We start from the raw sequence: 22,527 nt of genomic DNA on the forward strand, positions 1-22,527 counted from the left end.
CCCCCGACACACACACACACTCACCACCCCCCCAACCCTCAATACACGCTCAGCCAGCCTCTTTTCTCAGCACATAAGGAACGACACTGTCTGTTGCCCTTGATGTGAATTTGTAGTAGCGCTGTGTTATGTAAAGCGGGTGATAAGCCTTATGTGCTGACAGATATTAGTCTGCTGAGAAAACAGGCTTCGGTAATGGAATTATTTTAAATGAAATGCAATAAAAAGAAGTATGAAATCGCTTGTAATGTTCTCGCCACACATGTTCCAGAGTGGCTTTCAGAAAACACACAACCTACTCCGCAAGGGAAGCCTCTGGTTTCTTGGTTGCTTGATTAATCTCAATGGCTTTATCCAAATGAAATTGTATGCTGATTATGTAACGCAGTGTAAAGGGGTGGGGGTGAAGAGCCACTGTGACACATACAATCTATATGTGGATGTAATTACAGCAACAAACTCTATGTATTAGAGAATAAGCGCGTTCGTCTTTACATGTTTGTCATTGTAGCATTTATATTAATCATGCTGCAGTTAATATTATCAATTTTAATTTTGCGATTTATCATTACGATCATAATTATCATGCATGTACTATGGGCTGAATCACATGGCACGTACTGTGTAAATGAGCGGATGGGGTGAGTGTGTTTGTGTCACACAGATAAGGCTGATTGACCGTGGCTTGTCCTTCCCTGTTTTCAGCTGCTGCTGTTTCAGTGAACCTGCTGCCCTCTCCCCCAGTCTTGCAGTTGCTTTCTCTAGTCCTCCTTTATCTTTTTTTAGACTACTGTTCAGCTTTGCATACCCATTGTGACATTACTGTGCCGCATTAGACAGTGAAAGATGGTGGTTTGTATTCTGAGGCTTCCAATTTCACCTGTTTACCAGTACCTTAAATCAGACATGGACGTATTTAGTTTTTCAGCCTAATACTCATTTTTCGACGTCCTGTTTGTCATTGTTTTAAATCACACACAAAGCTCAGACTTTTTATTTTATTTTATTGGAATGCCTCGAGACAGGAGGATGCCCCCTGATGCAGCAGGAACAGATGGAGGCACAGGAAGATGCGCAAAAATAACTCTGCATACACACAACACGTCATAGTGGAAAGGGAGTGTCCAAAAACCAGGTTGGATTCCACTTTGTTGGACAAACGCTCATGTGCAACCGTTGTTGGACAGAAATGGGGTTATCCTTAGATAAGTAGGCAGCTTTCTGAGTTCATGCCACTATCAATCAGCCGACTTGAGTGTGTAGTCATGCATGTGCTATTGCCCATGAAAGGCCACTTGACGTGTATTGAATTATTTAGAGCAATAAGAAAAAAGGAAGTGGACAGTCCGGCCAAATAAGTGATGCTTAGCCTGTTGGCGCAGACAGCTCTGTTTTTCGCCTGCTGCTGTTAGTGAAAGGAAGTTGTTTCTTGGCAGCGGTCCATCAGTGCACCACATTTGAGGAATGGCCCCTGTACTGCAGATAGTTCTCAGTAAATAAGAAAAGGGTCTGATTTATTCATTTGGAGCAGGTCCAGAAGTCTCCTATACAACAGATAGCAAGCTATTTTATGATATGCATCACTGTTCAAATATTATTTTGTCATTTGGCATGATTGACTCATTTTCTTTCACTTTGACAGCTTCTGTTATTTTTTATTTTTTTTATTAAAGATAAATGAACTCAGTCACATCCAAATTCCTGTTATGCTGATGCCTGATGACTTCAAAGCCAACTCGAAGATCAAGGTGGACAACCACCTCTTCAACAAGTAAGAAAGACTGACTCAAGACTATATTGCTGAACTTAATGTGATTTATTTGGTTATTTATTTGTTTGCTTTTGTTAGTTATTTGCTTTTGCACCTTTTTCTGCTTCCAAAGAGAGAACATGCCAAGCCATTTCAAGTTTAAGGAGTACTGTCCCCTAGTCTTCCGCAATCTGAGGGAGCGGTTCTCCATCGATGATCAGGAATATCAGGTACCTTAAGTGCTTACAGTGGTCTTATTATATATTTTTTATAATTTTTCCCCCTGTAATGTTAGTCTTTTTTGTGCCAAAATTGGTTACATTTAAAGAGGACCTATTATGCCCTTTTGCAAAGCATTGATTTTTTTAGGGGGTGGGGGTAGGGCTGTACGATTAATCGAAAAATAACCGAAACCGACATTTAGAACCTCTAACCGACGTATTTTTTCCCATGTTGGTTATTTCGGTTTTCACGTGACTCCGCACCGTCAGTCACATCAAGTGCAGTTTGAAGGCACACAGATGCAGGAGCAGTTATCTGTGTTTATAGATGCCCAGAATCACTATAGTAGCTGCATGTTTTACACAGTTTATACAGGTCAGTTAATTGCTGTTCTTATAGCCTACGCGCTGACACACACACACGCACACACACACAGATGGCGCGCGCAAGCCCCGAAGCCGCTTTCACTTTCGTGCTCACAAAGTTTGTCAAGTAAATACGTTTAAAGGCTTGCCAGTTTCAACATTTAAAGCGATTGTGAACTATTCAACAACAACAATACGGAAAACTTCTCTGTTCAGTGCTCAGCTTTTTTCAGTGACAGAGAGCCGAGCCGTGTCGCGTCTCTGAAAACGCGCGCGCCCTGAAGGCAGACCTGTCACCTGCGTCCTCACAAAGCTTGTCATTTGTAGGTGGTTTAAGCCCTGCCAGTTTGAACATTAAAGCGAGTTTTGACCATCAGATGTGTATTATGTTGAACTAATGCCTGATATATTTTGACAAACGAACACTCAGACAGAAGCTGTGACTAAAGTAAAGTCAGTAAAGTAGCTTAGAAAAACCGTTATAGGCATACATTTAATACCTTTTAAGTAAGTACAAACCACAGATTCATGATGAATAGAGACAGTAAGAGTAATTCACACACACAATCACTCTCTCATTAATGCATTCAAATAAATGTAATGTAGGCCTACAGTGTTAATTTATCTGTATCTGTATCTCCATAGACAATAACTGCTGAAAGTGAACCGTTTCCTTCAAGTATTTTAAAATCACAATGCACTTTTTCATTAGAAAAAAAAATCCACCTTTAATAGTAGAAAATATATACAGTACAAACCTTATCAGTGAACTTACTCAACCTTAAGAGGGCAAAAAAAAAAGAAACAAAAAAAGGAAAATAATCGTTCATTAATCGTAATCGAGGTCAAATGTTCAATTAATCGAGGTTTTTATTTTTGGTCAAATCGTTACAACCCCAGGTGGGGGTCTACTAGAGTAGGTATGCTTGAATGTTCAAAAAAAAGTTCACATATTTTACACTGTTGTAGCACCTCTCTTCCCAGTCTGTCAGTAACACTCTGTCCAACTATGGTCACAAGTTCCGTCATTATCAACATAGTTCAACGAGTCATTATTTCCTGAAACCATAGTTCCAATGAACATTCGCAAACAGCATCACAAAGTCGAGTGGTTCGAACGACAGCTCTCGGCCTGTGGTTAGAAGCAAATTTTCTTGTTTGCATGACGTGGACTCAAAGGGTTAGTTCACCCAAAAATTAAAATTCTGTCATTAATTACTCACCCTCATGTCGTTCGACACCCGTAAGAACTTTGTTCATCTTCGGAACACAGATTAAGATATTTTTGTTGAAATCCGATGGCTCAGAAAGGCCTCCATTGGCAGCAATGTAACTTGCACTCACAAGACCCATAAAAGGTACTAAAGACGTTGTTACAAAGTCCATCTCACTACAGTGGTTCTTCAATCATTTTATGAAGCGACGAGAATAGTTTTTGTGCGACAAAAAAACAAAACAAACACTTTATTCTACAGGTGCTTGTCTTCCGTCTAGGCCTCTGATGTGAACTCACGAAGCACCACGACGCATGCGCGAGAATATGACGTAGAGCCGGCGTTCGGGCATCCAGGAAATGAACACTTTAGCCCCATTTTGACCACTACGCCAAGACCTAAAGCACGATCAATGTAGAATTTAACAGCTTAGATACGACGTGTCTTCCTCTGCTCTGAGGCCTAGACGGACGACAAGCACCTGTTGAATAAAGTCGTAATTTTTTTATTTATTTTTTTGCGCACAAAAACTAATCTCGTCGCATCATAAAATTATTGTAGAACCACTGTAGTGAGATGGACGTTGTAACGACGTCTTTAGTACCTTTTATGGGTCTTGAGAGTGCAAATTACATTGCTGCCAATGGAGGCCTTTCTGAGCCATCGGATTTCAACAAAAATATCATCTTTTGTGTTCTGAAGATGAACAAAGGTCTTGCGGGTGTCGAACGACATGAGGGTGAGTAATTAATGACAGAATTTTCATTTTTGGGTGAACTTACCCTTTAATAAATCCTTATCTTGAGCAAAATAAGCAAGCTGATATTCGGTACAATCTATATCTTTTTTTTAAAAAAAACATACAAATGTCATTTACGTCTTTTTAGTTTGTCAAGAGATTTAAAGCACCGTTTTTGAATGGTGCGCATGTGTGTACATGCTCTAGTACATAAGAACGAGCCTCTCGTAAATAAAGCAAAATAGCTGAGAAAACCCAAGAGGGCGGAACCTTCACAGCTCGTGAACATGCGAATAAAAACTGAAACATGATACATCTGTATACACCGTTTTGATCATCTCTATCACAGACATGCTCACGTGACAGTGCAGTTCTTCAGTTTTTAAAGCCATATCACTCTCAACTTAAGCACACACACCTGACACATGCACACAGAGAGCTGGATGTTGGTGCGTCCGTGAGTATTAAACTACTAGACTAGTTCATGTGTTATTGCGATTAAACTGTCAAATGCACACAAGCTTATGTCAGAAACACACAAAGTTCACATGAAAACAGTTGGTTATGTCTGTGCACGTATGCAGCAAGTACAGAAATCCCGTGTGTATATTAGATCTGTGTAACGCTACTAAAGTGAAAGCAGTATAATATACTGTACCGACTGCTATATATGCTGTTAATATGAATCAAACAACAAAAGATAAACAGAAAGTCACTCACTGCTCTTGACTGAATAAGTTTAGTAGCTTTAATAAGAGCACGTCTTGCTTGAATGCTGCTGTTAAATGCTCTGGGGAGGAGATCAACATGGCGGACTCTCTGATGTACAGCTCTCTGAGGGTGGGGTCTATGCTAATACGGCAGTGTCCATCAACACTCGTGGACGGGGAGTGTGAAATGTGGCGTCACTTTGCCCAGAAGCTGCAATTTTGCATAATAGGTGCCCTTTAATAACCTTTTTTTTTTCATTCTTCACATGTGAAATGAACAACAGGCTGAGCACTTTTTTTTGACTCTCTTCACACACCGGCTGCAAGTTTGTTGTCATGTCCAATATAATATTTTATTGGTTCATCCTTCAATAACAGCCTCTTTGCAAAGCCTGCAGTGCACTGTGACAGATTCATTAAACAATCCACCCTGAGATGTGCCGCACAAGCTGTTGAGGCCTGTGCACATGAAGATTAATGTCTAAAAAGTTACATTCCCAGCTGGACTGATTGACCTTCAATGTTGAAATGTCAGATGTTGTTGTTTTAAAGGGGTGGTTGATTGCCCCTTTTTACAAGATGTAAAATACGTCTCTGATGTCCCCAGAGTGTGTATGTGAAGTTTTAGCTCAAAACAGATAATTTTTTATAGCATGTTAAAATTGTCACTTTTTGAGGGTGAGCAAAAACGTGGCCTTTTTGTGTCCCTTTAAATGCAAATGAGCTGCTGCTCACGGGGCTTCAAGAACCACAGTTAGCAGCTCTGATTACCTGTTCCTGAATGGTTAGTTGATGAATTTATGGAGCTGATGTGGCGTTAACTGTCTTCAAGTCAATGATTAGCACATTCATGATAATCTCACCCCCTTTGTTGTGTGTTCCCGGGGCCGGGTTTATGTAAATTTTAGGGTTAGTGATGTCACGACAAATCTTTTTCTCTGTTGTATGTCCAATACACCCTCATACGCGTCATTCATTTGTGGGGAATTAGTTAAATCGCCATCTTTGGGTTGTGCAGTGGACAGTCCTAGCTTCATTTTAAAACTCTCAACAGAGCCCAACAGGTCATCAACGTGTTTTCCGTCACCTTGAAGTTTCAGGTTCAGCTTGTTTAGGTGAACTGTGATGTCTGCAAGAAAAGCAAGATTTTCCACTCCTTGTCTCTCAAGACTGGAAATCTATCTCCCTCACCAATTTCATCAAGAAAGTAAACAACTCAGGGAGTACAGTCAGAAAGTGATGCAAGACTTTTCCAAGACATTAGGAGGAAACTGCGGCTTTACCGAGCTCAACGGCTCTGGACCTGAATAACTGTTGGCTATTTTAAAAAAGGAGAGGAGCTGATCGAGATGTCCCGCCCTGTCTTCCTGTTTCAGTGGAAATTACGTCAACACATTAAATAATGCTGCGTGTTTCAAGGCACTTTAGATTGCCTTTAAATTAACTGGGGAGTGAATTAAATCAGTTACTACATAAACTAATTAGGGCACAAAGAACACAGACAAACCAAAACAGGAAACACCGGTGAATCAGCATCATGTTGTATTGTGTATGTTCCAACTTGTCCAACAACGCAATAAAATGGCGATGCATTAGAGGTTGTGCTCGAATGAAGTTGACCACCTTGACCACAGTGTCCATAACCTTTGTGAGGTATCCATCAGCTAACTTACTGCAAAGTGCTTGCTGGTGCACAATACAGTGAAATGCCAAGTCAGTGGAGGTTTTTCGCATTTCAGCAACAAGACTCTTGTGTTTTCCAGTCAATGAGGGTGCATCATCAGTAGTGATGGAGACGACTGAGCATGCTGGTATGTTCATGTCTTTGCATATCCTCGCCCCTTGTTCGTTCATGTCGCATTTTCAATGCTAGTAAGTCGTCCGTAATCTCAAAAGTTCCTGAATTCACACATCTCACCCAAATGCAAAGCTGAACAATGTCTCCGATGTCTGTCGATTCATCTGCAGCCAAACTTGAGTGCTGAAGCAGTGGCTAGCTTAGTTTTTAGTTCTGTCAAGTCCTCAGACATTTCTAAAATTTGACACGCAACTGTCATTACTGAGCTGCAAACTTTTTAATCCTGCGGACTATCTCTAGTTGTTGCTCAGATCATCAAAAAGACATTTTGATTCCAGAAAACCGTTTTTAACTAGTTCCCCATCACTGAATGGTTTGGCATGGAGCCACGGAATTTTGAACGTTGCTAGTGTCACGGGCTGGGACACTTTTAAGCTAGCTCGCAATGGAATCAGTTCAGCAATTGCATTTTTTTTTCGAGACTAGTTATCTTGATAGATCTGTCCTGAGATCCAGGTGGATATTTCTTGTCGAATGTTGCATGGATGGTATCGAAATGTCTTTTAACGTTGTAGGTTTTGCATAAGTGTTATTTAACTGCGTGAATGCATCAGTCAGTACATAGTAGTTCTGCGCATGTCTGCAAATAACGTATGATCACCAAAATGATTTTATATGACAAAAAAAATTATTATTGTTCAAACTTATATTTGTTTCATGCAATTTAATTTAAAAACTAAAATAAGTTGTAAAACTGGAATTAATTGTTTAAATGTGGTTGGCATAACGTGGACCGCATTTGCATTTGTGACGGGCCGCTTGTGTTGAGAACCACTGGGTTAGAGATTAGGAGGAAACTGCGGCTTTACCGAGCTCAACAGCTCTGGCCAAGCTATGCCGAATAGCTATTGGCTATTTTAAAAAAGGAGAGGAGCTGATCGATATGTCCTGCCCTGTCTTCCTGTTTCAGTGGAAATTACGTCAACACACTAAATAATGCGGTGTGTTTCAAGGCACTTCAGAGTGCCTTTAAATTCCCTGGGGAGTGAGTTAAATCAGTTACTACATAAACTAATTAGGGCACAAAGAACACAGACGAACCAGAACAGGAAACAGGTGAATCAACATCATGTTGTATTGTGTATGTTCGGTTTTGGTTTTGGTTTTCACTGTGAATAAGGCTGCGTTTACACTGCAAGTCTTAATACACAGATCCGGTCTTTTGACCATAACCGGTTTTTTTTTTGGCCCACCTGTTTACATTCACTTTAGACAAGTCTGGTATTCGATATCTGTGTTTACATTAATACCCGCCCAAAATCATTGTCGGTGATCGTTTTACTACGCACATAGTAGACCCTCTAGTTTTGAATGGCCGTGCTATTAAAATTATTTCTACAATTCATCTCGAGTGGCCATGATTATTTTCCAGCATGGACAAGATAACAGCTTTCATGTTTTACAGCACAAAATCTGGATATATACCAGAAATTCACTGTATTTTGTTTGTGATTTTATCTGCGGCTCGTTAGATCTAGAAGTGAAATAAAGTACTGCTGTAAAATTACTGTTTTTTATTTTTATGAATTAACAAAAGAGAGAGCGAGTTGTTGGTTTAATTACAGCTAAGTTATCCCCTCATTGATGAGAAATATAATGTAGGCCTAGTTTTTAATAATGAAGCTGTCATAAAATTCACAGGGCAGAGGTTGAAAACCAGCTCCTGAACGTCTGTGCGCACAATTACTTTCCTTTATAAAGTTCACACCTAAAAAAAAAAAGCTGCACATACAGGCACATCTGCTTTATAATACAACATTTAAAAAGCTATCTTTGTGGGCAAACGTGTTGCCCTCACCTTGTAGTGGCACGGAATTCATGTTTAGACGTAGATCGGATGTCCAGATATCGGATATGTATCTTATTTAAAACCACATTTGGAATTGGCTCAGATCAGATACGAAAAAATCGGATCTTGTGCGTTTTTTTTGTTTACACTTGTGCAACAAATTCCGATATGTGTCAGATGGGAGAAAAAATCTTATGTTTTTGTGCCAGTCTAAACGCAGCCTAAATGTTGAAATGTCAAATTGAAAATGTCAGAGATTTCATAGCATAACTCGAAAAGAAAAAATGGTTGATTCCTCGTGATATGACCACTGTAAAACAAAGCATTTTTGTTTTTTGTTCATATGTAGCAGTTTTATAAGTAAACTGCAATAATATCAGGTTTTGTTTCAATATCAATCATCAGATCTTTCAGGCTCAGATCAAGTTAAATGCCATAAGCTGAAAATAGTGTATTGAATTTGGCCCATCTCCCAGAATACCTCAATACTACACTTACACTACTGTTGACCCAGCACCGCGATTGTTGGAATCAGCATTTCGTTTTCATTGAAGTGAAAGCACCTTTTTTTTTTTTTTTTTGTATTTGTGTTTAAATGTCTCCAGGTGACTTCAGTAAAACATCTTCAAATCAATAAATCCAATCCAATATAAATTTTATATGAATACAAAATATTAAGAAAATGATTGCCATACAGTATCTTTTTTAGTTAAAGGGATAGTTCTCCCAAAAATGAAAATTGCCCCATGATTTACTCACGCTCAAGTCATCTTAGGTGTATATGACATTCTTCCTTCAGGCGAATACATTTGGAGTTATATTAAAAAAATCTCCTGGCTCTTCCAAGCTTTATAATGGCAGTGAATGGTAGCCCAAAAAAGTGCATCCATCCATCATTAAAGATATCCACACGGCTCTGGGAGGTTAATAAAGTCCTTCTGATACGAAGCGATGCATTTGTGTAAGAAAAATATCCATATTTAAAGGGGTCATGAACTGGCTTTTTATATATATATATATATATATATATATATATATATATATATATATATATATATATATATATATATATATATATATATATATATACTGTTGTCTGAGGTCAACTTATGACGTTTGCGTGGTTTTTACATTCAGAAACATCATAATGAATAAATAATTGGCTATTTTCTGCCTTGGTTTTGAGGCTCTCTGAAAAACACTCTGTTTTGATGGCCGTGCCGCACTGAGGACTTGGAAGTAAAGGCCCACGGCTAGGATTGGATAAGATTTGCATATTTAATGAGCTTCAAATTGTTTTGAAAGCGTCTGAAGAAAACGCTCACAGGGCTCGAAAAATATCTTTATCAAACAAACACAGTGATTCATCTCTCATCCACACGCGATTGATTGGAATGTTATTTTTGTTTTACTTGGCCGGCCCGATCAGTGAATATAACTAGAAATAACTAGCTTCCGTCATCATGGCCGTACACATACGGCGAAAGAGTAATCCCTGACCTGATGCATGACATATTGACGAACGCAGAAGTGCAGAGGATAGAGCAAAACAAAACACCGGTCATTAATTCGAAGTCTAAAGCAAGAATTTATAAACAGAAATGTCGGAGGAGTTGGAGTTTGTTGCCCGTTCCTATTTGTTTGAACCGCAAGAGGCTTGCGCTACTTGTGTAGGCCATCTGCCGAAAGCTAGTTATTTTAGTTTATAAAGTTTTAAATATGGATATTTTTCTTACAAAAACCCATTGCTTTGCTTCAGAAGGCCTTTATTAACCCCCTGGAGTCATATGGATTACTTTTATGATGGATGGATGCACTTTTTTTGGGCTTCAAATTATAAATTCAAATTTGGGCTCCCATTATAAAGCTTGGAAGAGCAATGATATATATTTTTTTATATAACTCTGATTGTGTTCATCTGAAAGAATAATGTCATATAGCTTGAGGGTGAGTAAATCATGGGATAGTTTTCATTTTTTGGGGGGTGAACTATCCCTTTAATGTCAAATAAGGCAGAGAATCTAACAGTATTTTTGGTTCAAATTCATTGTTACTTTGTATAAGCAGCCACATTTGGTAGATGCCATCATGAACAGGTTGTGTCCTCACCATCCAAAATCATGAACAAAATAATGCAAGTAAAACATTTAAAAAAAAAAAAGGCACAGACTACATTAAATAAAGGTTCACAGGCAAATTGCATTTCTGCTGATGTTTTTGCATTTACAAAATTCAGTTTTCCTATTCAGTATGTCTTGTAAATAATTTTGCAATCAGCCTATGTAGTTGTATTGTACTGTTAATTAGTAAATGAATGTAAATATTTCAGTTTTTAAAGAGGATTTTACTGCTCGAGTTGTTGATTATTTTGAAAATGTAATTGATTCTTGGTATCCAACCTGGGTCCTAAAGCAAAACCAGTTTGGGAACCACTAATCTACTAAATCAGAAATTTGGAACAGCTTCGAACGCCATGAAAACGAATCCCACTCAGTACCACGACAACACAGAGTGTGGCTGTTGCAGTGAACCGCAGAGACCTTGCATTTTTGGCAGCTATACCGAAGATGGCAGGCAGTAACTCAGCTGTGCTTTTGCTGGTTGAATAATGCCATTTTAATGCAAACATATTGACTCCTATCTTTTTGCAAGGGGCACTAACTGCAAAATGTCCTTTACCTTATTTTGCGTTGCTATAAAAGAGGAAGGATGTTTTGCAATACAAATGACCAAATCTGCCAACGTGTTTCAGTTTGTGATGAGGTTCAATAAAAGAAGTGGCCAGACTGTAAAGTCTGGCATTCCAGTCGGACTGCAGACTGCAGTCTAGGAGAAGTGCCAGTGGCTTTTCACCGTTTTATTGGAGCTGTTTAGTGCAAGCCTGGCAGTGTGAAATCCTTCACTGTTCTTTTCTCCCGTGGCAGAACTCTCTGACACGCAGGGCCCCAATTCCCAGTGATGCTCAGGGCCGCAGTGGAGCTCGTTTCCACACTTCATACAACAAGAGGTACGTCATCAAGATCATCACCAGCGAGGACGTGGCCGAGATGCACAACATTCTGAAGAAGTACCACCAGGTAGAGGGATATCTGTTTCTTTGAACAAAAGAAAATGTTTCTATAGTGAGTCTCACAAGCTGTGAAATGTGAAGTGAATAATTTTTTTGTATTTGCCCACTGTAGTATATAGTCGAGTGCCATGGAAACACGCTGCTCCCTCAGTTTCTGGGCATGTATCGCCTCACAGTGGATGGAGATGAGACCTACATGATCGTCACTCGCAATGTTTTCAGCCACCGGCTGCCTGTTTACAAAAAATATGACCTGAAGGTGAGTGATTTCTTCTTTGAAGAGCCTGTCTACTCTTCAATATAATGAAAGTGAATGGATTGGCGCATCATAAAATTGAGTGTAGCAACTCATAATGTAATAAAAAAGCATAATGTAGTAACTGCTTTTTTAAAAGGTTTCTCAAAACGTTCAGCAAAATTTGTACTTTATGAGAAATACATTACATTATAAACTTAATTTATAATTCTCATAATTGTAATATCTTTTTTAAACATAAAAAACATTGATAATCCCATACATTATTATTATTATTATTATTATTATTATTATTATTATTAAACATAAAAAGCACTGGTAATAATAGTAATTGACAGTGTATTTTTGAAATCTAAATCCAGTCTTAACCTCTAAAATGCACCAGATTTGTATGATTATTAATACTACTACTACTATTATTATTATTAAACCTTATTATTGTGCATTACTTATTTTATATACATAAGCCAAATACACTTGTAGGCTTTAGAAAAAGACAAAATTAAATGTAAAAAATCTTAAAATATTTTATGACTGTTGTTTGCATCCCTCATATTCTGTGTAATATTAAATGTCATTGTATGTTTTTGTGAAAAGCTGAATAAAAAAAATAATTATAAAATAAAACATAAAATTCAATTTGATAACAACATAAAGTAGTAAAGAACTTGTCACCTAATGATGCGTTTACCTCTGGACGATTTGGCCAATAATGTCTTTAGTTCATTAGTTATCTAGAAAAATAAAAAGCATCTCTATAGAGATTCATATCACTAAAATTATAAATACATTTAAAAAATATTTTAATAAAAGCAAGTTTTTAGGACAACCATTTAAATGACGGTATCTCAAAAATGAGAAAGCCGAGACTTCATTTTTTTAAATGTAGGGCATAAAACTAGGTTAAGGCGGCTCAAAAAGAAGCATATTGGAATCACACATTTCTTATGAAAATGTTGATTTCACAATGTAGCCTAATTATGTTTTGAGCTCAAATGTATTATATTTAAAGATAATTATTATATTGTTTCACTTACACATTTATTACCTTATGTACTTTGATTACATTATAAGTTGCTACAAATAAAATGTTCATAATGTAATAATTTTCTCATACAATAACCTATTACATTACATTGAAAAATCATTACTACATTATGAGCTCAAGATTTTATTACGGTTTAAGAAAATTATTACATTATGAATATTTTGTTGCATTAATAATGTAAGACTTATCACATTTTGCAGTTATTACATTATGCGTTGTTATTAAACTCCCCCATAGTTCTCCCTGGTGTGTTCATGATGTAGAAGTAGTTTTGTCTTATTCATAAACAAATGATTCTTTTGAATCAGATCTTTTTAATGAATTGGTTGAAATGTATGATTGCAGCAAGTACAGCAGAAAAATAACTTAAGAAAAGCGTGTTCCAGAGTGGGAAATGAGTATATATTGTATATTACGTTTTTGACCTAATGAGGAAATGATGCAATTTTAGGGTAAATTGTTCTTTTAATAATGACTTTATGTAAATTTTTTAGGGATCCACAGTGGCAAGAGAGGCTAGCGACAAAGAAAAGGTAAACACTCTCTCATTTTTTTAATCATATGTAGAAAGCATAGAACTATTGAATAGGGGATGAACTTCCAAGCTAAAAATATTTTCATTTCCAGTGTATGATTACATAAGTGCTCAGAAAATGAGCTCTCATTTGCATGTTGGATATATTGCATGTCTGAGTTTGGAAAATGTGTTAAAAATATATATATATAAATAAATAAAAATTAACTTATATTATAACATCATCGTCCTTTCCATGTGTCTTGTGTATTAATACACTCCCAAAATAAAATTCTGTGTGAAAGATCCCATTTTCTACTTTCTCCATTCCTTTGAGGGGGAAAAAATAGTTCCTTTTTTAATTCAGTGATTTATTTTGCTTCAGAGTAAAGGAAACTGCACTTGTGTAGTTCAGTGGTTATAAAATTTTTTTTAGGTAAATGGTCCTGTGAAGCATGAAAATAATTATAATATTAGATTAATTTAAACCCAAAAACCGTGGCGTCTCTTATATTGTGATACCCTATTGTTTTACACTGTAATTTAAGTGCACTGATCTCTGAAGGTAAAGAGTGAGATGGTAAATAATAGATCAGACATTGATCGACTACTTGTTTCCAGGGAACATTTCACTGTTGGATTACACATTGTCACACTGAACCTTCTGTGAAAAGTACACTACTATTCAAAAGTTTGAGGTCAATAAGTTTTTTTTTTTTTTTTTTAAAGAAATGAATACTTTTATTCAGCAAGGGTGCAATAAATTGATCAAAAGTGACATTTATAATGTTACAAAAGTTTTCCATTTCAAACAAATGCTGTTCTTTTGAACTTTCTATTCATCAAAGGATCCTTAAAAAAGGTATCACGGTTTCCACAAAAATCGTAAGAAGTTTGCTGTTTTCATAACATCATAATAATCAGAAATTGAACAGCAAATCAGCATACTAGAATGATTTCTGATGGACCATGTGACACTGAAGACCGGAGTAATGATGCTAAAATTTTTTTTTTTTTTGCAATATTACAGTTTCAATGTATTTTTGATCAAATAAATGCAGCCTTGATGAGCAAAAATCTTGCCGACCCTAAACTTTTGAACAGTAGTGTATATATAAATTCATTGTGTGCATTAATAAATGATACTCTTGCAGTCTACACTTGTGTACAGTATTTTCTCACATAAAGCAAACCTAATCTTGTGTTTTTCTATGTACGTATTGAGGGCATGTGAATGATTTGCATGCATATATAATTTCTTTTTCTATATGCATGTTAATCTTACTGGCATGATTAATTATTTCTTTGATACATTTTTCCTCCATTGAGATTTTTATTTACATTCTATCGCTGTATATGATACTCTTGGGCAAATATGAACTGATGTATATTTGTAATAATGTGTCATATACAGATTTCTTGGCATTCACAGTATTTGATGAAATGTTTCCTTTGTTTCTCAATTGTGATTTCCTTAACATTCTCCCATGGTCTTCACTTGTTTACTGTACAACAATCAACTTTATATCACTCTGTACTTTTGGTGTGTTTCTTTTTGATGCATGTATGTGGGATATTTCCATCTTTTTAATTCTTCCATTGTCTTCTAAAGGATTTACATGCTCTTTTTAATGAACTGTTAAGAGTTAAAAATGCCTAAGAAAGCAGTTCCCTAAAGTTATGTAGAAAGTTCAGGTCTCTCACCTCCACACAGTGATTTGTGGGTGCTTGCGTTTTGCATCTGACTTCCCTTCTCCCTGCAGCCACGCCCACCTGACGAGGCTCCATCCAAATCACGCATGAGCCAAAAGCTACAAACCATCCGGATTGCCACACGCTTTTACTGCGCCATAAGACACGTAAGGACACGACAGCAAAGAACTGTCCCATATTGCTCAGTGTTCTTCTTCAACATGCATCATCACCCCGCATTTTGCCTCAGGAAAGCACCGTTCCCTCTGGATCCCACAAGGGACTGTAAACCCCAGCCCAGGGCCAGTGCTTTAAGTTTAAGTTATCCTCCTGTTCCAGAACGGTGACTCCTCCTTCAACAATCTCTGCTGGAATTGCAAAAAGAACTGGAAGTGTTCTGCTGAGCCATAAGGGGTTTTTATATATACCTTCATATGGTCATCTGCATGTTACATTAGTTTGGAGTCTCATAAAAGGTCAACACATGTATTCTAGATTTCTATATATATTCTAGATGTTATTCAGTTCTTCTGCAGAACACAGAATTTATTCAACTAGAACAAAGGTATTTATAGCTAAATAATGTTTTTTTAATTTTATTTTATGTTTAATAAATGCATTACAAATCTAACGCATGGAAATCAGATAAAAAAATGAAAGGGATAGTTCACCCAAAAATGAGAATTGCCATTTACCTCTGAATGATTGTGGAACACACATTTTTGAAAGTGTTTTTTGGTTTATACAGTGAAAGCAAATGGAGTCCAGTGTTGTTCTGAACCCCAGCGACTTTCATATTATCAGCAGAAGCAAAACATTTTTCAAAATATCTCCTTTTGTGCTCCACAGAAGAAAGTAAGTCATATAGGTTTTGAACAAAATGAGGGTGAGAAAATGATGACTGATTTTTTTTTTTTCATTTTTGGGTGAACTATCCCTTTAAAGGGATAAAGACCTTTAAAGGGATAGTTCACCCAAAAATGAAAATTTGATGTTTATCTGCTTACCCACAGGGCATCCGAGATATAGGGGACTTTGTTTCTTCAGTAGAACACAAATTAAGATTTTTAACTCCAACCGTTGCAGTCTGTCAGTCGTATAATGCATGTGAATGGTAACAATCTATGAGTTAAAAAAAAAACATGCACAGACAAATCCAAATTAACCCTGCGGCTCGTGACTACACATTGATGTCACGAAACGATCAGTTTGTGCAAGAAACCGAACAGGATTTATATCTTTTTTCACCTCTAATACACCACTATGTCCAACAGCCTTGAGCTCGCTCTCACTTCCGGTGAGTGAGGTCTCCACACGATCGTGTACAGACCTCCCTCACCGGAAGAATCTTCATTTGTGTTCTACCGAAGAAACAAAGTCACCTATATCTTGGATGCCCTGGGGGTAAGCAGATAAACATCACATTTTAATTTTTGGGTGAACTATCCCTTTAATCTTGGTACTAGCTGTAGACTTCAGATTGTTTGTGAAAAGTAGGCATTTAGGAAATAAGCCTTGGTTTAATCATTGTAATTATTTAAATGCTGTAATTGTCTGTTGGCTCTAATAGTGAGATCTAAATCACACCCTGTTGCTTTGAGTGTCCACAGGAGGCTGAAATCTGCTTTATATTTCACCCGACTGCATCTGTGATGTGCTATTTTTAAGCTCACTTAGTGAATTCTCAATTGTTGTGTGTGGGCAGATCAGAATTGCACCAGACCAAGTGCTCAACTTCTTTATTCTCCCCCAAAAACTGTATTTCATTTTTTTAGATGGTGATTTTTAGTGTAATAAGAAATAAGACATTCAACATTAACCATTAGAATTTTGTAGTTAATGTGAAGAGTGATTCCACAAGACTAGCAGCACCAAAAAGAATAGCAAAAATACTGCCTGTGTTTGGGCAAACACACGGTTCCACCCCATTGGTCGAGCTAATTTTGTTTTGTCTGTCCCAGTCAGGCTGCTCAAACAAACAGATTGCATTTATTTTGGTACTGCTAATGGCACAAAAACTACACACTTCATTTTGTTCCACATATAAAAATATTACTACAAGAATTAGTTTTGTCATAGTTTAAATTTTTGTGTGCATTAACCAATCAAGAAAATCTGAATTTATGATATTGTATTTTTTTTATTTATTTTTTTACTTTCATTGCTTAGATTTTGCTACTTTAACACCTTTCCCCCCATTGTGAATAACAGACCAAGGAGCTTCCAACTTACAAAGACAATGACTTCATCAATGACGGCCAGAAAATCTACATCGATGAGGAGAACAAGAAAATGTTCCTGGAGAAACTGAAGAATGACGTAGAGGTCTGTGTGCTCCTCAATCATGCGCTTTGCTACTTACTGTCTTACTATTCATTTTCTTTGTTTAATGTAATTGGATCATTAAACTCTTATCTAAACACTCATTCGCCCTAATCGCCCCTCTGTGTCATTAAACTGTGTCTAATTAAAAAGACAATGATTGGTTCAGGCTTAATCCTTTGAAAAATGTGTTTCCAGTTCCTGGCCCAGCTGAAGCTGATGGACTACAGTCTGCTGGTGGGGATCCATGACGTGGAGCGAGGGGAGCAGGAACAGCCCGAGGAGGAGAGTGAAGACAATGATGCTGGAGAGGAGGAGGGAACGGAGAGCGACGGAGGGGCCACTGGCTCCCCACCAGACAGCCCCAGTAACACACTAGACAGCAATAGGCCTCTGGGCCCGGGAGAGTTTGACCCCATCATTGACGTATATGCCATCAAGAGCCATGAAAGTGAGTCATTTTCCCAGCTCAAAGCTTTTATGGTCTTTAGATATACCTTGAGAGCCATTTTAATGTATTTTTTGCCAATTTAATCTGGAAAATTCATCCAGTCATTTAGAGAAGTAATACAAGCGAATGATTTGAGTTGTCATTAATGCCTGTAACCAGTGTGTGTGCAAGTTACTTCCAAACTGTAATACATTATAGATTACTTAATTACTTTTAAATAACAGTAATCTTTACATTACAATATTACTGTCTCAGAATTGTAATGCGTTACATTACTCATAAATCACTTTTGAGTTACTTTCAAAAAATAACTACAGAAGTAGAACTTAACATTCTTAAATGACAAAATGTAGGCTACTACAGAGCATTTTACATCTAGTAGAAGGCGATATGCTGTAGCATGACTGGGCTATCCAGGCTACTAACAATATAGCATATAATTGGCAAAGTGAAGGCTCAAGACAATGCAAGAAAGGATGAATCACAAACGATCCAATTCAGTTAAAAGAATCTGGCAATAGCTTAGGTCTATTCATATTAGAGACAACAGAACTGTATCTAAACTCTAATTCCATGACAAGATGCACATTTGTTCTTTTCTTATTGCCATTATTTTATTCTCTTTGAATTCAAGAGGTTCACAACACAATGTCATTGCAAGTGCAAAAAGTGCAAGAGATGTTTTTTTTATTTTTTATTGCTAGTGCTATTTCGCGACGTCGGTAGTTCTTTCGTTTTTAGACAAAGGTTGCATTTGACTGCATTTGCATTTGACCATTACGTTCTTCTTGTCCTTATCAGGGTTCCCACGCTTCTTGAAAGTACTTGAAAGTTCTTGAATTTCAGACACATGGATTCAAGGCCTGGAAAGAACTTGAAAACAAACATAGGTCCTTGAAAGTGCTTGAATTAAGTGTGAACTATATTTTGTTTGAGTAGCATGGTGCTATTACAAAAATTGGCCTTCATGCGCTGCCAAAGCCAGAACAAAACCGCATTACGGGAGGAAGCTATTTCAATATATTTCTGCTGTTCCATAAGCGCCATCTACTGTCAAAAGCCCTATTCGTACGGTAGTTGTTTCTTGTGGGGTCGTAAGGTATTTTCATTATTGACAGGGGCTAGTCAGTGATTTTATTGCCGCCCGAATCCAGAATGTCAGTGTTTTTCTCCCACCACCCGCGTTAAAATCCCCGTCCGAATTACCTCCTGTTTATAGACAAACACCAAAGATGTGTGGTAATTAAATTGCCGTCCGAAGTCCACATCTCTGAGTTTTCAAAATGAGATCACTTCAAAATTCACTGTTTATCCTTTTTGACCCCTGCAGGCCACCGTACGGTTGCGCTTTGCTGTAATTTGGATGCATTTTAAAGATCTTGACTTTCATTACTGAATTGCTGGCAAGTATTTACAAGAGTAATATATTTCATCACCGTTCAAAAAATAAAAAGAAGAAAATGGGCCGTTATTACGCCAGCGATTATATATGTTAAATATAATATATGCGCAGGTCTTAAAAACCTTCAAATTGATTTTTAAAAAGGTACATGTACAGGTGATTAAAAAAATTATTTAGCATATTTTTAATGCCTAACAATTAACTTGTCCATATCTTTTCAATTAATTGGAAAACAATATTATCTCTATATTTTGATGTTTTAATTAAGTAAAGATTTATAAAAAAAGAAAACTAAAACTAGTGTGAAATAAATGTTAAAAGCAGGAATAAGAGCTGCAAACTGCATCTCTCGTTAAAACTCGCTCGCTCTTGTACACCAGCCTCTTTCCTCATTGGATTTTGTAAAATTGGAAATTTTTCCTCATTGGAAATTGTATTTTGTTGTCAGTATATGCCTTAGCGTTACTGCATTAATGATAGACACAAGTACTGTAGGTATTTGATATATTGGCAGTAACACACCCACCTTTATCGTATTTATTGTGCTTGATTTAAAATAAAAGGTGCTTTAAAAAGACCTTGAATCTGGTGTTCATGAAAGAGTGGGAACCCTGCCTTATATCTGACAAACTCGTCCATCTCGCGAATGTAGTCTTCTTCTGCCATCTTCATTCATTAAGCCTTGTTTATTTTCGTTTGGCTCCGCAGTGGGGAGGTATACTCTACGCGCTCGTCATTCTTCTATTCTTTGAAATGACAGCGCCTTTAAGCCTTCTTTAGCCGCTTTTCCTCTGGCCAGCGCGAGCACAGAGGCCAAAATCATGCCTCACGGCACTCCTGTAAAACCTGCCCTAAACAAGCTTTCACTGGACCATGTCACACAATACAAAAGTACACCAGCAAGAGGGAGATGAAATAAATAAATCGCTATACAAATATATCAGAAGCTGTCATTTAGTCTTTATTTACAAACTTGGACACCACACATGGCTATTGACTGACCACGAACATGTAGTAACTTGCCTGCATTTGTCATTCGAGAATTTTATTTTATTTGTTTATTTTTTTTAACAATTACATTTCGGGCTAAGCGTGTGTTGTAACGCAAGCGTTACTGAAAATGTACAGAGTAAAATATGACTGAAAATTGATTAGTAATGCCTTACACTACTGCATTACAGCAAAAAGTAATGTTACTGTAATGCATTACTTTTGTAACGCGTTACTCCCAACACTGCCTGTAACACAAATGATACTGGATACTTTAGTAATCATCATAAATTAGGTATCATTCGAAAGCTTACAAACTCAAAATTCATCCTATGAAACCCGTTTTTGAAATTGGACATTGCGTTACTATGGAAATGGTACTCTAATTTCTTTTAGCGGGCTCCTCCCCTAATGGGTGGTGTCTGGCTTCATATTACAAAATGTTTATAATCAAAACCTTTTCTAATCTTGACAAAACACATATCGTCGGAAAGGTCAGTGTATCAAGGTTCCATATTTTGTGATATTTTGTGATGGGTGTGAAATTTGGATAGAAATGTATCAATTTGTTACATGAGAAAGCATAAAAAAAATGACATGGAATGTGGGCGACACCTAGTGGCTATTGTTGGTACAGGTCTTAAACAAAATCTCATAGGAACTTACATTTTTGTGATATCAACTCTAAATTTGGAACACAACTTGGTTAGACATATGGCTTTGATTTTATAGTAATTTTAGAGTAAAAAATATTTTGTAAAATGTATATTTTATATCAAATAAAAATATATTGTACAGTACATTTTAGGGCTGCACAATATATCGAAATTATCGGAATATCGCGAATGTACATATCGCAAGGGCACGCAATATCTGAATGATTTTAATAGGCTACTTCAACGTTGTGAAAAGTGTACGTTTTAGGTCGATGCATAAGGCAGAAAATAGATTGGGCACACGACTGTTATTTATGTGACTTGCTTGACGTTTAAAAGAGTTATTAAACACAATAACTTGCGAAAAACAACTCCTTGCAGTCTCGCGCTGTCTGACACACACTGAAACGTGCGCACAAGCCGTTCTTTTTTTTTCGTGTATTGTTACACACTCTAACTGTCAAATACACACACAGTTATGTCAGAATGGCTGTCTTGATGAGTATTCATGTAAACACAGTCGGTTATGCTTTAAGTGAAGGATATCAGTTGGGGAAAGAAATAGATTTTACACACTTAAAACAATATCGTATCGCATTATTTAACAAGGATATCGCATATCGCATTTTTCTTCAATATCGCACAGCCTTAGTACATTTGGTTTACAGTCAATTTAAACTTCCATAACTTTTTCATACTTTCAGCAATAATCTGCTGAGTGTCTTTAAACTATGCTTTTTTTCCTGATGCACAGTCAGTTCAGTATTCTATCAGTATTATTTCTATTTTTGAGCAATGCTTTTTATATTTACTATAAATATTATTCATGTTACATTTTCCATTTTCCATTTTTTTTTCTTTTTTTCCTTAACAAAAAGAAAATGTGCAACAAGCTACAAATTATACAGCTGTAATGCAATTCAATAAATTCATAAACACAATTTTTCTGGAAAATTATGGATAACGCTACTGACCGTTTGTAGTACTTATTTGTGTATTTTTTCTAACTGTATTTGTCCAGCTAGATAACATTATCTTGGTGACAAAATCAGCAGATTCTGCAACAATGTTGAATGCATCACATAAACCCAAGAATTTATGTTTGCAAGGCAAATAAATACAACGTTCTGTCATGAAACTCTAGATGGCACAGGCTGATAGGTCCTTAACTCAATCTGCTTGCAATGTATCAGCAGCCAAGACCAGACATATCCATTGCCACGCCAAACAGTTGTCAGAAGTTGTCATGACAGAAATGGATATCAATTAATGTTAAATATTCAGTGGCAGCACAGCACTAGGCCAGATAGTTCTGTCTCACTTTATTCCAGTTGTTTCTTTAAAACAGTAGCGCATTCTACCTTACAGGTGCTCCTAAAAAAGAAGTCTATTTCATGGCGGTGATTGACATTCTCACTCCATATGATGCTAAGAAGAAAGCAGCCCATGCAGCTAAGACAGTCAAACATGGGGTAAGAG

The 22,527-nt window shown here is 36.9% G+C and overlaps 1 protein-coding gene across 1 annotated transcript in view; it reads left to right on the forward strand.

The window, feature by feature from the left end:
• pip4k2ab (phosphatidylinositol-5-phosphate 4-kinase, type II, alpha b) overlaps positions 1–22,527 on the forward strand; it is a 30,144-nt gene that overhangs the window by 4,698 nt on the left and 2,919 nt on the right. The window contains exons 2-10 of the mRNA XM_079820105.1: positions 1,674–1,771; positions 1,884–1,980; positions 11,572–11,724; positions 11,830–11,976; positions 13,516–13,554; positions 15,299–15,394; positions 17,439–17,552; positions 17,748–18,000; positions 22,417–22,520. Of these exons, the coding sequence (XP_079676231.1) occupies positions 1,674–1,771; positions 1,884–1,980; positions 11,572–11,724; positions 11,830–11,976; positions 13,516–13,554; positions 15,299–15,394; positions 17,439–17,552; positions 17,748–18,000; positions 22,417–22,520 (1,101 nt within the window). The remainder of the gene's footprint in view (positions 1–1,673; positions 1,772–1,883; positions 1,981–11,571; positions 11,725–11,829; positions 11,977–13,515; positions 13,555–15,298; positions 15,395–17,438; positions 17,553–17,747; positions 18,001–22,416; positions 22,521–22,527) is intronic.

This window comes from Gobio gobio (assembly GCF_949357685.1).
Source record: "Gobio gobio genome assembly, chromosome: 6".
NCBI classification, from domain to species: domain Eukaryota; kingdom Metazoa; phylum Chordata; class Actinopteri; order Cypriniformes; family Gobionidae; genus Gobio; species Gobio gobio.